The 14636-nt window shown below is 46.9% G+C and overlaps 1 protein-coding gene across 2 annotated transcripts in view; it reads left to right on the top strand.

The window, feature by feature from the left end:
- The first annotated feature begins 382 nt into the window (after positions 1-382).
- The window catches only part of ATF7 (activating transcription factor 7), a 44757-nt gene continuing 30503 nt past the window's right edge, over positions 383-14636 (top strand). For both annotated transcript variants that reach the window (XM_010190701.1, XM_010190693.1), the window contains exon 1: positions 383-430. In XM_010190701.1, the coding sequence (XP_010189003.1) occupies positions 383-430 (48 nt within the window). The remainder of the gene's footprint in view (positions 431-14636) is intronic.

Genomic DNA, 14636 nt, shown 5'->3' with positions numbered 1-14636 from the left:
AAGCCCCTTGGTCCTCTGGAGATTTGGTGACGGGCCTCGATGGGAGCCCAGGCGTGGAAAACTGCTCCTCTCTGCCCGCTGGCCCGCGCTGTCTCACTGCCACGGTTCCCAATGAGCCCTTTTAGCTGCGATGCCGCGCGTTCCCCTCGCACATGAAAAATGGACCGGGTCCTCCAAAGTCATCTTTAAACTTGGGTTGGATTCATTTCTCTCCCCTGATAGCATCCAGGGCGCGACGAGCTCCTCCTTCCCCGCGAGCGCGGCGTTGATTAATGACGGCCCTGCAAAGGGCAGCTTCTGCTCTTGATATTTTTAATTTTTCTGAGCTTATTTAACAATTTCCTCTCTCCTCTCTCCCCAGCTTAACTCAGCTGCATGAAATATGGGAGACGACAGGCCGTTTGTGTGCAATGCCCCCGGCTGCGGACAGGTACGTTTACAGTATACTTTATTGTGAATGTGTCGTTGTGAATCAAAGTGGCTGTTTTATCACTGAGGCAAAGAGTTTAAAGCCGGTGTTTTACGTGATCACTGGAGGTAATCAGATCAGAGGATTTGCAGTGTGTAAATCCAGGTTATGAGCAAGCGCAGGCACTCCAAAGTAATGAAATCTGCCTTGCTTCGTGGCGTATTGTTATTCCGTCGGTGTTTTCCTCCGGACCAGCGAAAAGACGCCACTCTCCCGCTAATGTCTTCTGATAACGTTGCTCATTTTCTTTCAAGGCTGTTTAACCAAAGGACAGTTATTCCTGCTTGTCGGGATGACTTAGCCGCTGCGGCGTATTCCCTAAAGCAGCTGAGAATGTGACACTGGATGGCTCGTGGTATGCAAACCCCAAACTGCCGTCGTCTATTTTGGGCTGGCAAAAATAAGACGGAGCCATTGTGAGTTTTTCCTCCACGGACACCGCACGAGAGTCGGCCACGGCCGTGCGAAACCTGTGCTCGGCTTCCTAGGACGAGCAGTTATTGCATTGAATGAGACACATCTCCTTTTTTGGGTTTCTCATAGGCTCGCTTCCCTACAGAGGCACTTTTCCATTTAATTTTGCTTCGTTTTTTGACGGTGCCTTCCCAAAGCCGAGCTCTGGGGTCTCAGCAGTGCCTCACGCGCCGTATTAACGGGAGGAACGAGGGGGAGTTGTGCAATTACTGCGGAATCCGGGGAGGTTTGGGGTTTTTGAGCCTCAAAATGCTTTTTGAGGACGGGGTGGGATTTGTGGCTTTTAATTCGATATTAAGTGATGCACACACGTGGTTTTCCTGGCTGCAACGCTTGATGTCAGGTTGCCAAACTGTTATGGCTGTTTGGGAGCTCCAACCGATCCCAAGGTGCTCCCCATGCGTTCCCCCCCTCAATTCTTCAGTGGATTTAATATCTTAATGGGTCTCTCAATTGAAATTAAAGAGAATTCTGCATCCCCAGGGCGCATCCTCTGAGGTTGCGCGTGGATTCTGCGACGCATTTATTCCTCTAGCGCAAAAACGGGTCCAAAATCTCATCTGGTAACTCTCAAAACCCCCAGAATCTCTCAGCTTCTTGGTCATTCCAGCACAGGTCCCATCCAAAGCGTTTTCTCTCCACTCGCAGGTGATCTTCCTCTTTTTTCTTCTTCTTCTTTTTTTTTTCCTTTCTTCTTCGTAGGCTGCTTTTTATCTTGAACTTCTTTGCCTGTGAAATTGCGCAAGTCATTTATAAAATGTATTAGCCGTATTTGAGCACTTAATGATGTGAGGACTTCAATCATACAACCTTAAAATCGGATTCAAACAAGCAATTAAGGCAAACAACAATGTATTTAAATTTAATCTCCCACAATCTCCCACAAATGACATATAAAGGTGGTTGCTTCCTCCTTTCGCTGTTCCAGCCTGCTGCTTATGGGTAATTCTGCCAATTCTTCATGTTAATATTGAAATGTTAGAATCCGGGTAATTCATCCCGCCGTGATTCATGGTGATCCAACCTGACCTCGTGCACGGTTTCCTCGAACGTCCTTCAATACCTGTTCAAAGCGGAGCGTGTGTTAAATAATGATGATCCGAGCTTGATTTAAAACATTTCCAGCCATGGAAAATTCACCACAGCCCTTGCTGGAGTTGTTCTAATGGTTAATTGCTCTTGTTGGTCTAGAGAAAAAGGATGCTTGCTTTCCAGTCTGAACCTGCTCGGCTGCAGCACCCAGGCTGTGCATCTTCTTCATTTTCCTGTTGGGTTTTGGGTGTCTGTAAGTGTTTGCCCGTGGATCGAGTCACCCCTTAAAATACCTGGAGCTCCGAGCCCCTCTCTGTAAGTCCTAATTTCTTACGTGCATATATTTTTATCCTTTATTTGAACGGCTTCACATTGAAGGTTTTTGAGCAAATCCTGCTCCCCGCTAAAGCGCAGTGGTACCCGAGAGCCGCACAGACATCGTGGGACCGTCATCCCCTAAAATTACCCTTGGGTGAGCTGCGCTTTCCGGGACGAGCGGAGTGAAATGGGATCATTGTGATGAGCTGGACAGGGTTGTGCAATTGGGAGCTTTACAAGGTAAAAATAAATCCAAATTGGAAGTTTAAGGGGGCTGATGAAGGCCAGCAGCTGCTCGGACACCCAACACGTGCGGCGTTGTTTCCCCAGCAGCTTGAGCTGCTTTTTTGGCGCTAACCCTGACCCCTGCGGAGCCACCGGGGCTCATCCCATCAGCAACGGCGTCTTCCTGTGGACTCGTGGTGAGGTGAAGCCTTAGTAAGGGGCAGAGGGGGCTGCACTGATCTCAACTCGTTCCTAAATATCGAGACCCCGTGTCTTCACACATAGGGGACAAAAAAGGGACGGTCGGGGCTTTGGGATCTACAGAAACATCCTGACCTTCCTGCAGGTGCTGAGCACCTCAGCTCACATCAGAGTCCGGGCAATCCCAAGCTCTGAGCTTTCGGGAAGGTAATTTTGGGTATTTATTTCTCACCCAGGCACACAAACGCACACCCAAGCGGTGCCGTGCTATTGCTCAGCTCGGGAAGCTTTTTCCCAGGCTGTGGCTGATGCGGGAGGAGGCTTCCTTGCAGGATTCAGCCTCTTTTTTCTCATTATTTTAAGACCTTTTGGTGCGTTTTCCTTAGGAAAAAAGGGAGTTGGTGGCCGTTGAGCCTCTTGGGTTATCAGGGCTGGCATTTTTGGGGTAACACCTGGCTCACTGTGAGCTTTCACCATCAGCATCTCTGTTCCTTTCTCTCATTTCTAAACCTTTAATCTGTGCCCAATCCATTGGCGTGCTTTTATCCCTCTTTTATGGATTTTCCCCTGTTGGAGGAGCACGCTCTGGTTTTGGTGGGCTGAGGAAATTAGGATGGGCTTTCATGATGGGCACGGGGACGTATGTTATCCCCTTATGTTATCCCCTTATGTTATCCACTCACCAAAATTACTCTGCCTCTCATAGCATGGGAGGAGAAGGCAGAGCAGAGCCACCCTGATTTGAACAGGAGACTGCAGACAACTCCTGTGAAGCCAATGGTGACTTTTCCCCTTTAATTTAAAGGAAATTCAAGATTATTTTGCTTCCCGGCGCGATTTCTTTGAGCCATTGGATGCCGCTTTCCCTCTGTAGCAGGTACCAGCCCCAGCTTTTAAGCCATACACCTTTTTGTCCTCCTTTTCCTTCCTCTGCGTAGGAGGCAGCTGTAAAGCTCGCTTTTCAGGGAAGTGAAGAGGGGAAAGAGGGAACGGGCACCGAAAATAGCCGAGCGGCTCTGTACCCCCCATCCCATGGCAGGCAGTGGGGCTGTAAACATGTTGTGGTTGCTAGGTCCTTGGCAGGGGTTATTTTTGGGTTCTGTACGTGATCGCTTCCCAGCAGCGAATCTGCTGCGACGCAGCTGACTTCTCCATGTGCCGCATACGCTGCTTTAAAATTGATTCTTCCCAAGGTCACCGGGCTGGCTTCTTCTCCAAGAGGACAGCTGAGGCATTTTCCCCACATTTCTGGACATAAAGAGGGATGTGTCCCCCCAGTGCCACCGTCTGAAGGCCAGGAGGGAGGTGGAGGCAGGCCCCTGGCTCCTAAAACGGCTGCAGGCGGCGTAGGGCGATGCCTTGAGGGAGACCTGGACTGGATCTGATCAGTGGAAGTGATTTGGGGTGGGCAAATCGGTATTGAGATGAGCAGTATTGAAATAATCATCATTTACATCTCCTAAACCCATTGAAAATCCACTGAGTGATGAAAGGCGGCCTGAGCGCAGCCGAGCGCTCGCCGTAAACTTCAGCGTGGCCGTTAAAAGCTGAAAGGTATTAACTAAGTCTGTATAATGAGACCACTCTGACTCATTAACACAGGGTAATTAAAACTTCAGCCATCCCGTGGAAGGCATCCAAAGCAAAGGCCTGCAAGGAAGGTGAGAACTTCGGATGCTGCTTCGTTACCATGAGCCGGTGGTGCGAGGGAAGTCGCCCAACGTCTGGGTCTGTAATTATCCCCTATAAAACTGTGTTAAACCCTTCTGGGGGTGTCTCCTCCCTTATAAAACTGCATTAAACCCTTCTGGGGGTGCCTCCTCCCTTGTAAAACTGCATTAAACCCTTCTGGGGGTGTCTCCTCCCCTATAAAACTACATTAAACCCTTCTGGGGTTGCCCGAGGGTGGATTTGGCGCTGGGAAACACGGGTCGATGGATGGAGGTGCCTCTCCACCAGCCCTGCCTCTCCTGCTTCTCTGCTGAAGGCTCGAGGCTTTATGAAGTGCCATAACGGAGGAACATCTTTATTAATAAAACTGTTTGGTCCACTCCTGTTGCCCAAACTAATGGAGGGCCCATAATATTGAATATGTTCTGCAGGGAGCAAGGCTTTTCCTTAGCCCCTGCCTCCTCCCTCCACACCGTTTCACTTTTTACAAGTGACACAAATCATCGCTCGGGCCCTAATTCCAACGCTACGGTTATACAGGCCATTTCCTCAAACAATCGTTTGCTTTTTAAACCACCCCCCCCCCACTTAATTTAACGATTTATTCCCCTTAAACCCGTGCCACCGAGGTGATGCTCGTGCGGTGTCCGAGAAACGCGAAGCCCAGAACTTTCACGAGGCCAGAAAATGATTTTTCTTCTTTGTGCTTTATTGTATCCTCTTATCTTGTCATATAATAGAAATAATGTTTATGGCATCGAGGCCTCAGCATCGCTTGGCATTTAACCAACCTCAAAAGCAGTTTATTGCTTTGTATACTCTGCCGCCATGACCATTATCCCTTAAATCTCTATTGCTCCGTAATATACGAGGCAACAAATGGCTCCTGCGATTGGTTAAATGTGGAACTGAAGCTAAGGTGTGCTTTGTAGCTTGTATAATCCAAACGAATATAGATTATTCCTTTTAGATGAGTCCTGGTGTAGACAGGAGGGGGAAAAAGGCTCCTCTTCTCTATCCAGGAATTGCCAAGCTCTCCTTGTCATGGTGTGAACTTTCAGGCGGTCCAGGACGTTGCTTTGGGCGCTTGAATTTGCCATGGGATTTCCAGCCGTGGAGTAATGGTTTGTACTGGGGTTTCTTCGCTTCAATTCCAGGTAGGGACCAGCTCCACCAGTACAAGGGATGAGTTGTCCCAGTCTCTGCAGGTCTGGCAGTGGCCGAGCATCCTCAGTGGCAGCCGATGGTTCAAGAGGAGCGATTGCAATTAAAAATAGGCAGAATAATGTGAAGCAAATGGGCAGAGGTGAGGGGAAGAAAGCGCCCGTGCCCGTTTGCTTTACACCAAAGCATCTTTCTTTTGCTGTGATTTCAAAGGGGTTTTTTTTGTTACCATCCTCTCCTTCCAGTTATGGCGTAAAGCAAAAGGTAAGAGAATATTTCCTACCAGGAGACACCTTTATTTGTATGAGAAAATGCAAAGGGATGGCTCAGCCCTGCAGGAACTCACTGCCAGCCCCGGCCAGGACGTGAATAAATGGGGTTTGACTACGAGCAGGTACAGAGCAAAACACTCATGCACTGGTTTAGCAGCCTCCTCGGGCTCTGCCTCTTGAGGCTTTGTTCCTGTAGCTGATGAGGGGAAGCCAGACAACCCCCATAAGAAATTCAGAGTTCAAAGCAAAATTTCAGCCCAATTGGCTGTGTGCTCTTGGAGCAACCAGGAATTGAAATGGTTATTAGGCAGAGTTATGACACCCCGTCCTCCAGTAGGAACTGTTACTGTCCTGGCACGGGAACAGAGCGGGACTGGACTTGGATGCAGGCGCAGGGTGTTTTCCGTGAAGAATTCGGGCTCCGCGCGGCCCCTGTGATTTAATGAGGAAGGAGCCGTGATGTCTTTGGAAATCTGAGCTTCATTAATGAGGAGAAGGGCTTCCGTGACACAGGGTAGAGTTGGGTAGGGCTGGCAAGGCACTGGAGCTGCCCCTGCAGGGTTGTGTGTCACAACTGCCATCGGGTCTCAGCTGCAGGGCGACGCTGCCACCACGATGCTACGGTGACACCAGGGCACCCCAGCAAATGGGGGTCCCCAAAAGTGGTCGCTCCCCTTTACCTGTGAAATATTAAACTGCCAAATCGTGGCTGTTAACGACGGAGCGAGGGTAACGATTTGCGCCGCGCTCGGGCACTTTGCCTGCGGTTTGCATGCAGAGTCACGTTGCCATCGTGTCCCTACTGCACCCAAGTGACTCCAGGAGCCGAGCCGTAAACCCCGGTTTCTTTTGCTGCTTTTTAAATGGGAGGAAACAGCCGAAGCTCAGCGGCGACAAATTCCTGGGCTGCCCGCGCCTGCTTTGCTTCGCACCTGCAGCTTTTTTATGTGGAGCTGCCACAGCCAAAATAAAACTCGGCAGAGAAACCATCTTGCAGGAAAGGTCTTCTGTTATTTCCCGAGAATGCAGGTTTCCAGAGTTAATTATTTATCCCAAATTAAGGCCTTTGCAGCTGCGGTACCTGGGCGTCAAGCACAGAGCGGCAGATGCTGCACAAATCTCCCCGCGTTTACGGCGCGTGATGGGGTCCGCGTAAAAAAGGTGGTTGGTTATAGTAAGTCTTTAGGTTGTTAGCATCAAAAGAAGCGATTTGATATGAGTGGTAACTCGTGTATTGTCGGCAGAGCGCGGTGACAGCGCCCACCTCTCGCTGAAGGTGTTTTTGGAGGTGGGGTGGAGGCGAAAGCTAATTTTGAATAATAATAAGCCGGAGAAGGCATCTGAAACCAGTAAACGTTTATTTTTTACACTCCTATAACTTAAAAACGGCCAAACCAATTTAAACCAAATTGGATAATAAAAAATATTGCTCCTAGGCTGAGCCCCTGTATGCCAAGTTCCAGTCTAGAATGAATTTTTATGACCAAATTATAAACCCCTTAGAAATGAAGGTTTAAAATGGAAATGTTGACAGACCTTTAACTACAAAAGCACTATAATAGAACCTCTTTTTTTCATAAAATGGCTGTTTTAAAATATAATTAAGACTTAAATATTATTTAATAGCAGCGTTTCCTGTAAGTTAAAATCTTTATCATTCCTATGGCTGGGATTCGGTGCCGTTTCGCAGGACGCCGGCGCTGCTTTGCAGTTGGAGCACGCGTGCGGCGCTGGCCTGGCTCAGACCCTCGTCTGTCAGCTGGAAACGGCTCCGCACCGCTTCCCAAATCCCCTTTTCCCAAATCCAAAAATCCAGACACCAACGGATGCTCGACCTCGGCACAAATCTTGCTCCGTGAAGAAACGGCCGCCGGACTCAACCTGCAATAACCCAAAACACCGGCGCTTCCTTCTGCATAGGGAAAACCACATTTGCATCCCCTCCAGTTGATTAGGTATTGATTAGGAGTCGTGCTCTTAGTGCAAGGGCTGCTTTGGCATTCCCAAACAGAGCAGCCAGTGTGGCCAGGAGCATCCTGCAAGCCCCTGGTGCTGCAGAGCCATCCTTGCAGGGAAATGGGGTGGTTTTTGGCACGAGGGCTTTGCACCAGCGCTTCCCACTCCCATAGGGGTGCACTTGTCGTAACCCTTGCACCGTGGTCCTTCCCCGTGCCCTTTTTATTAGCCCTGGTGCTGCCCAGCACGGGGCTTGCTTTTCATCCCTGCACCTTCTCTTTTGCTGCCTTTCCTTTCCCCCCGTATCCCATCTGAAATGGTATCAGTTAAAAAACAAGCCCTGGGTGGGTGCTGCTGTGCCACGGGCGCAGGGATTGCTGCAGCGCTTGGTTCCTGTGCTGGTTTATGAGCTGCAAGTGTCTTTAACACTTGGTGTCCTCTCCGTTCCTTGCTCTCTGCTGTCATTTTGCAGGTGAATAAACACCCTGGCTTTAACCCCGCTGCCAAAAACCTCCTCAGCACAGCCTTGGCTAGCAGGGATGCTGATAAGAGACCTGTGAGATCTTCACCTTTAATGGGTTTGGTATAGGGGTTTTGTTAAGAAGTCTTTATGGGAAGAAGCCAACTGGTAGAAGGCGACTTCACCTGGAAATTTGGGCACATTTGTGGGTGAAACTGCAGCTTTTTGCCTGCAATTCCTCATAGGAGCTGCTCTCCAGAGCAGCTTTTCCCTCCCACGCAGGGACAGCCACAAGCTGAGACAGCCCCCTATGAGGCCAATGCTGCCAGGGGGCTGTTTTAAAGGGCAGGCACTGAAGCAAAATTCATCCAGAAATGGATATTTTGTGTGTTTTCGGCTGTCGCAGTGTCCTCCTCCTGTGTGCAGCCTGCATGCAGCGCTAGAATTTAACTGGCAAAAGGTGCCTGGGTGCAGCGGATGCGCTCGATAAGGCTCTGCTGCATCTTCCACTCCCAAATCTGGCTGATGAAATCTATCCGTGGGGTTGTTTTTGTGTGATTTAATTGCTTACCAGCCCAAATTGCTTGAGCTTGTGCGTAGAGAAGTAACTTCAGCTCATGTCAGGTCCTTTCTAATTCGGATTTTCTCAGAAACGGCTGGGCAGGGAGGTTTGGCAGCGGCTTTTATGTCGCTGGTCTGGTAAACGCTGCTCTAGAGCAAGGATTTCTTAGCCATATTGGCTGCTGCAGCAGTTAAAATGAAGAATTAGCACCTCTGGATTTGAAGCTGCGTGCTTTTCCCCCTCTGTCGTCTTAAAGACACTGCGGAATAGCTAAGAACGCCTTAAAATATGCAAAAATCAGCTTTAATGCGGGTCCTGTCAGGGAAAACGCCAACGGAGGACGAGCCGAGCTGCAAAGCATCGCCTCAACGCCGCATCGGGCGCGCTCTCCGCTCGCTTCATTAGCGCGCCCGTTCATTTTGGGCGTGAAAACGGAGTCTATGAGGCAGCACGCAAGCGGGAAACCTCTTTCACGTGGCCGCTAATGGATCCGATCGCCCTTTTGGAGCAACCTCTTGTCCCAAAGGGTTCCCCGAGCGGTCACAAATCACCGCAGCAACGCGCCCGTCACGGGGGAAGATGTTCCTGGTCTCCTGTGCAGAGCCATGGGGGCTGGCGGGGGCTGTGAGCTTGGAGGTGGCGGTGCCGTTTTATTCGGAGCCGCTTCAAATTGGGTTTCACCTTCCCCGGACGCGAGGAGAGGCGCTGAGCTGCGCTGCGGGGCGTTCTTGCCATCTGCTTTGCGCTGGGCGACTTGCAGACTCAGCAGCCATAAATACACCCAGAGCAGGCACGCACCGGCTGACGTTCCTATAGAAACAGCCATATTCCTATATCTGCACGTGTGTTTATATGAATATAACACATCCTGGCTACCAGCCCCCTTTCTTTGGGCTATTTTGGGGCTGGGTACTTGAGGAAGCAATGTCTCGAGCAGTTATCGCTCTGTGCATCGACATCGCTCTGCACGTCCATACTGAGACGTCTCCTCGCTGTTGCCACATTAAGGGATGGTTTCCACTGTTTGCAGCACAGGGAGAGTTTCCCCTTTTTTGGGAACACAATCAGGGCTGCAAAAATACCCACAAAGGGCCAGGGCCGGGTGTTTGCAGGGAGCAGTCGCTTCCCTTTTTGGATGAAGGGAGTTTCACAACCTCCTCCTCCAAACGAACTCATCTCAGCCCTTATCTAAAGCTCTCGCTCCGCATCAAAGATGCAAACCACGTGTGCCGCTAGCGCGCAGCCATAAATTGAGCCGGGCTTTATTAATGGGAAATTAAGACTGATCTCAAAGCCGAACAGGAGCCCGAGGCCGCCGTGGGCTGCGTGCACTTGCGGCGCAGACCCACGCGTTGCCGCGTTGGCCGCGGTCGTGAGTTAAACCTCATGCAATGGGATCTGGATCTGCAAATCCGGTTTGGCATCGGCGCTGTGCAGCCGCCGTAAAGCAAATGTGAGATAGGGCACTGGTTTGGAGGGGTTTTTTGGGATGGTTAGGAATTGAGAGAGATCACAAGCTGCAATCAAAGCCTGCCCTACGCTCAGTATTGAATTTTTCCTGCCTCTTTTCTCTGCTCCGCGTTTTTTCTTGGCCAGTAAGGTATTTTAAAAGCGGGATTTTGAAGGCAGAACTGTTTGGGTTTGGGTCTTATTTGATGGTTTTTTTCATTCAAAGCCTCCCTTGCTGCCTGTCCGCTGGCGTCTGTGAAGATGATGCCTGCTCTGTATGCTCTTGTGTGAGCATTTAACTTGTTCCCCAAGCACGTGGCTGTGACAAAGGCCTTGCTGTGCCATCACCAATACCTTTAATTTTCACAAAGGTGCGTGAGTTTGCAGCATTTTCCTTAAACTTCTTGCATAAAGTCTCACCGAGTTGTCTCTTAGGGACCAAAAAACCAAACTGGGGGAGTGTGCCCCAAATTTCCACCTCCTTCCCCAGCAAAAGCGGTGCTGAGGAGGCTGCTTTGGGTGACAGAGAAAAAGAGAGGAGTGTTGTGCTTCGGCTCCTCAGCCCCTGCAGGGAGTTACTGGTAACCACACGCCCGGTTTTGGGCATATTTCAGTGTCTGAATAACCCGGGGATTTTGATATTTCATGAGTGCACTTCCCCCATTTACTTCTCTAATCCCAGTGAGATGCCACTGAGGTTTGCAAAGATGGGAGACAGCGAGGGCTGGCTCTTGGCTGTTGGAAAGGCTGCTAAAGTCCTCTTTTTTAATATATATGTGTGTGTGTGTGTATATATATATATGTATGTATGTGTGTGTATGTGTATGTATGTGTATATATATGTGTGTGTGTGTATATATGTGTGTGTGTGTGTATATATGTGTGTGTATATATGTGTGTATATATATATGTATGTATGTGTATATATATGTGTGTATATATATGTGTATACATATGTATGTGTGTGTATGTGTACGTATGTGTGTGTATATCTATGTACATGTATATATGTGTGTATATATGTGTATATATATGTATGTGTATATATATGTGTGTGTATATATGTGTATACATATGTATGTGTGTGTATGTGTACGTATGTGTGTATATATGTGTGTACATGTATATATGTGTGTATATATGTGTATATATATGTATGTGTATATATATGTGTGTGTATATATGTGTATACATATGTATGTGTGTGTATATGTATGTACATGTATATATATGTATGTGTGTGTGTCTATGTATGTGCATGTATATATGTATGTATATATGTGTGTGTACATATGTGTGTATATGTATATGTGTGTATATGTATGTGTATATATGTGTTTCTGTATATATGTGTATGTATATGTGTCTATATGTATATATGTGTGTTTATATGTGTGTATATGTATATATGTGTGTATATGTGTGTGTGTGTATATATGTATGTGTGTGTATGTATATGTATGTGTAGATACATACGTGTATGTATGTGTGTATATGTGTGTGTGTGTATATATGTATGTGTGTGTATGTATATGTATGTGTAGATACATACGTGTATGTATGGGTATATATATGTGTATTTGTGTGTATATATGTATGTGTATGTGTGTGTATATATGTATGTGTAGATACATACATGTGTGTATGTGTATATATGTGTATGTGTGTATATATATGTATGTGTATGTGTGCATGTATATGTATGTGTAGATACATACGTGTATGTATGTGTGTATATATGTGATGTGTGTGTATATATACGTATGTGTGTGTGTGTGTATATATGTATGTGTAGATACATACGTGTGTGTATGTGTGTATATGTGTGTGTGTATACGTACATATCTCTATATGTAGATGTATTTCTTTCTCTGTGCCGGAGCCAGCTTTGTTGGATGGCGGAGGCCGCTCCGCCCCTCTGCGGCAGAGCCGATGGATGCGGCGATGCCGGAGCAGACGGGAGATGCTGTGTCCTTATGCACTCGATGGGGGGAATAAAAAACCCCTTATTGCTGGAGAGCAGGGCGGAAAAAACCCTTTTTAGCCATAATATGTGGGTCCTTTCTAGAGATATTTCATGTGAGATCCGAGAACGAAAGCGGAGCTGTTTGCAGAAGGGTTTTCTGGTGCTTTTTTTAAGCTTTAGGGGCTTTTTGCTGACACTTCTCCTCCCTCGGTGGTTGCTGCTTTGCATGAGAACCTTCCCCAAAGAGCCGCTTGTTGGATGGAGGTGTAAAAGCGCCAATAAATACATTTATTTTCATATTATCCTTTGGGCATGGCAGGAAACAGGAGCTTTGTGAAGGGCTGAGGGCTTCGCTGCGTTGTCCCCCGCAGCGGGGGTGCGATGCGGTTGCCGCACAAAGGACCTGGCGTCTACGTATCAAAATAAGACCAAAAAAAATCACCTTTGGGGGCTTTTTCTTGTCTGTACCAAAAGCAGAGAGCGCCTCGGCCCTCTGCAGAAGGTGTAGAAGAGGTGGAAATTGGGGCTTTTTTGTTTTACTTTGCCATGCTTCCTCCCTTCCCAGGGGTGGTGGTGTCTGGAGGGGTTCAGGCTAAGGCAAATTAGGGCTCAAAAGCAAATTGGGGCTCAAAAGCATATTTTGGCTAAAGCAAATGTAGGTCAAAAATTAAAGTTTGGCTAGAAAGAATTTTGGCTAATAAGCAAATTTAGGCTAATAAGCAAATTTAGGCTCAAAAGCAAATTTAGGCTCATAAGCAAATTTTGGCTAATGAGCATATTGTGGCTAAAGAAAATTTGGGCTAATAAGCAAATTTTGGCTAATAAGCAAATTTGGGCTAATGAGCCTAATTTGGCTAATAAGCAAATTTTGGCTAATAAGCAAATTTGGGCTAATGAGCCTAATTTGGCTAATAAGCAGATTTAGGCTAATAAGCAAATTTTGGTTGAAAAGCAAATTTGGGCTAAAGCAAATTTGGGCTAATGAGCCTATTTTGGCTAAAGCAGATTTAGGCTAAAAAGCAAATTTAGGTTCAAAAGCAAATTTGGGCTAATAAGCAAATTTGGGTTAAAGCAAATTTGGGCTAATGAGCATATTTGGGCTAAAGCAAATTCAGGCTAAAAAGCAAATTTTGACTAAAGCAGATTTGGACTAAAGCAAAATTGGGCTAATAAGGAAATTTGGGCTAAAGCAAATTTGGGCTAAAAAGTGAATTTGGGCCCAAGAGCAAATTTTGGCTAAGAAGCAAATTTTGGCTAATGAGCATATTGTGGCTAAAGAAAATTTGGCCTAAAGCAAATTTGGGCTAATAAGCAGATTTAGGCTAATAAGCAAATTTGGGCTCAAAAGCAAATTGGGCTAATAAGCAAATTTGAGTTAAAGCAAATTTTGGCTAAAAAGTGAATTTGAGCCCAAGAGCAAATTTGGGCTAAGAAGCAAATTTGGGCTAATGAGCATATTTAGGCTGAAGCAAATTCAGGCTAAAAAGCAAATTTTGACTAAAGCAGATTTGGACTAAAGCAAAATTGGGCTAATAAGGAAATTTGGGCTAAAATGAATTTGGGCTAAAAAGTGAATTTGGGCCCAAGAGGAAATTTTGGCTAATATGCAAATTTGGGCTAATAAGCAAATTTTGGCTAATGAGCATATTGTGGCTAAAGAAAATTTGGGCTAATAAGCAAATTTGGGCTAATAAGCAGATTTAGGCTAATAAGCAAATTTGGGCTCAAAAGCAAATTGGGCTAATAAGCAAATTTGAGTTAAAGCAAATTTCAGCTAAAAAGTGAATTTGAGCCCAGGAGCAAATTTTGGCTAATGAGCATATTTAGGCTGAAGCAAATTCAGGCTAAAAAGCAAATTTTGACTAAAGCAGATTTGGACTAAAGCAAAATTGGGCTAATAAGGAAATTTGGACTCAAACGAATTTGGCCTAAAAAGCAAATTTGGGCTTAAGCAGATTTAGGCTAAAAAGCAAATTTTAGCTAAAGCAATTGTGGGCTAATAGGCGTATTTTTCCTCAAAGGCATGTTTAGGCTAAAGCAAATTTAGGGCTCAGAAGCAAATTTGGGCTAATAGGCGTATTTTGGTTAATAGGCAAATTTAGGCTAAAAAGCGAATTTAGGTTAAATAGGAAATTTGGGCTCAAAAGCAAATTTGGGCTCAAAAGCAAATTTGGGCTCAAGCAAATTTGGGCTAAAGCAAATTTGGGCTCAAAAGCAAATTTGGATGCGTTGGCCAAAAAGCAGAGGTCGATGTGGGAGAGGCTCTGGACCTTCCCTGCATCCCAAACCCCCCCTGGAAGCGTGGGGAGGAGCCGCGTTCATCGAACGCCGCCGGCCCCGCCGCTGCCCGAGCGCTCGCCGCAGCTGTTTTTCTCAAATAATTATTTCAGACGCCGGATTAAACCAAGAAAACCACA

Source organism: Mesitornis unicolor, unplaced genomic scaffold (assembly GCF_000695765.1).
Source record: "Mesitornis unicolor isolate BGI_N332 unplaced genomic scaffold, ASM69576v1 scaffold10630, whole genome shotgun sequence".
Taxonomy (NCBI): domain Eukaryota; kingdom Metazoa; phylum Chordata; class Aves; order Mesitornithiformes; family Mesitornithidae; genus Mesitornis; species Mesitornis unicolor.
The sequence above is the reverse complement of the archived record's forward strand: the minus strand, read 5'-3'. Positions and strand labels throughout refer to the sequence as shown.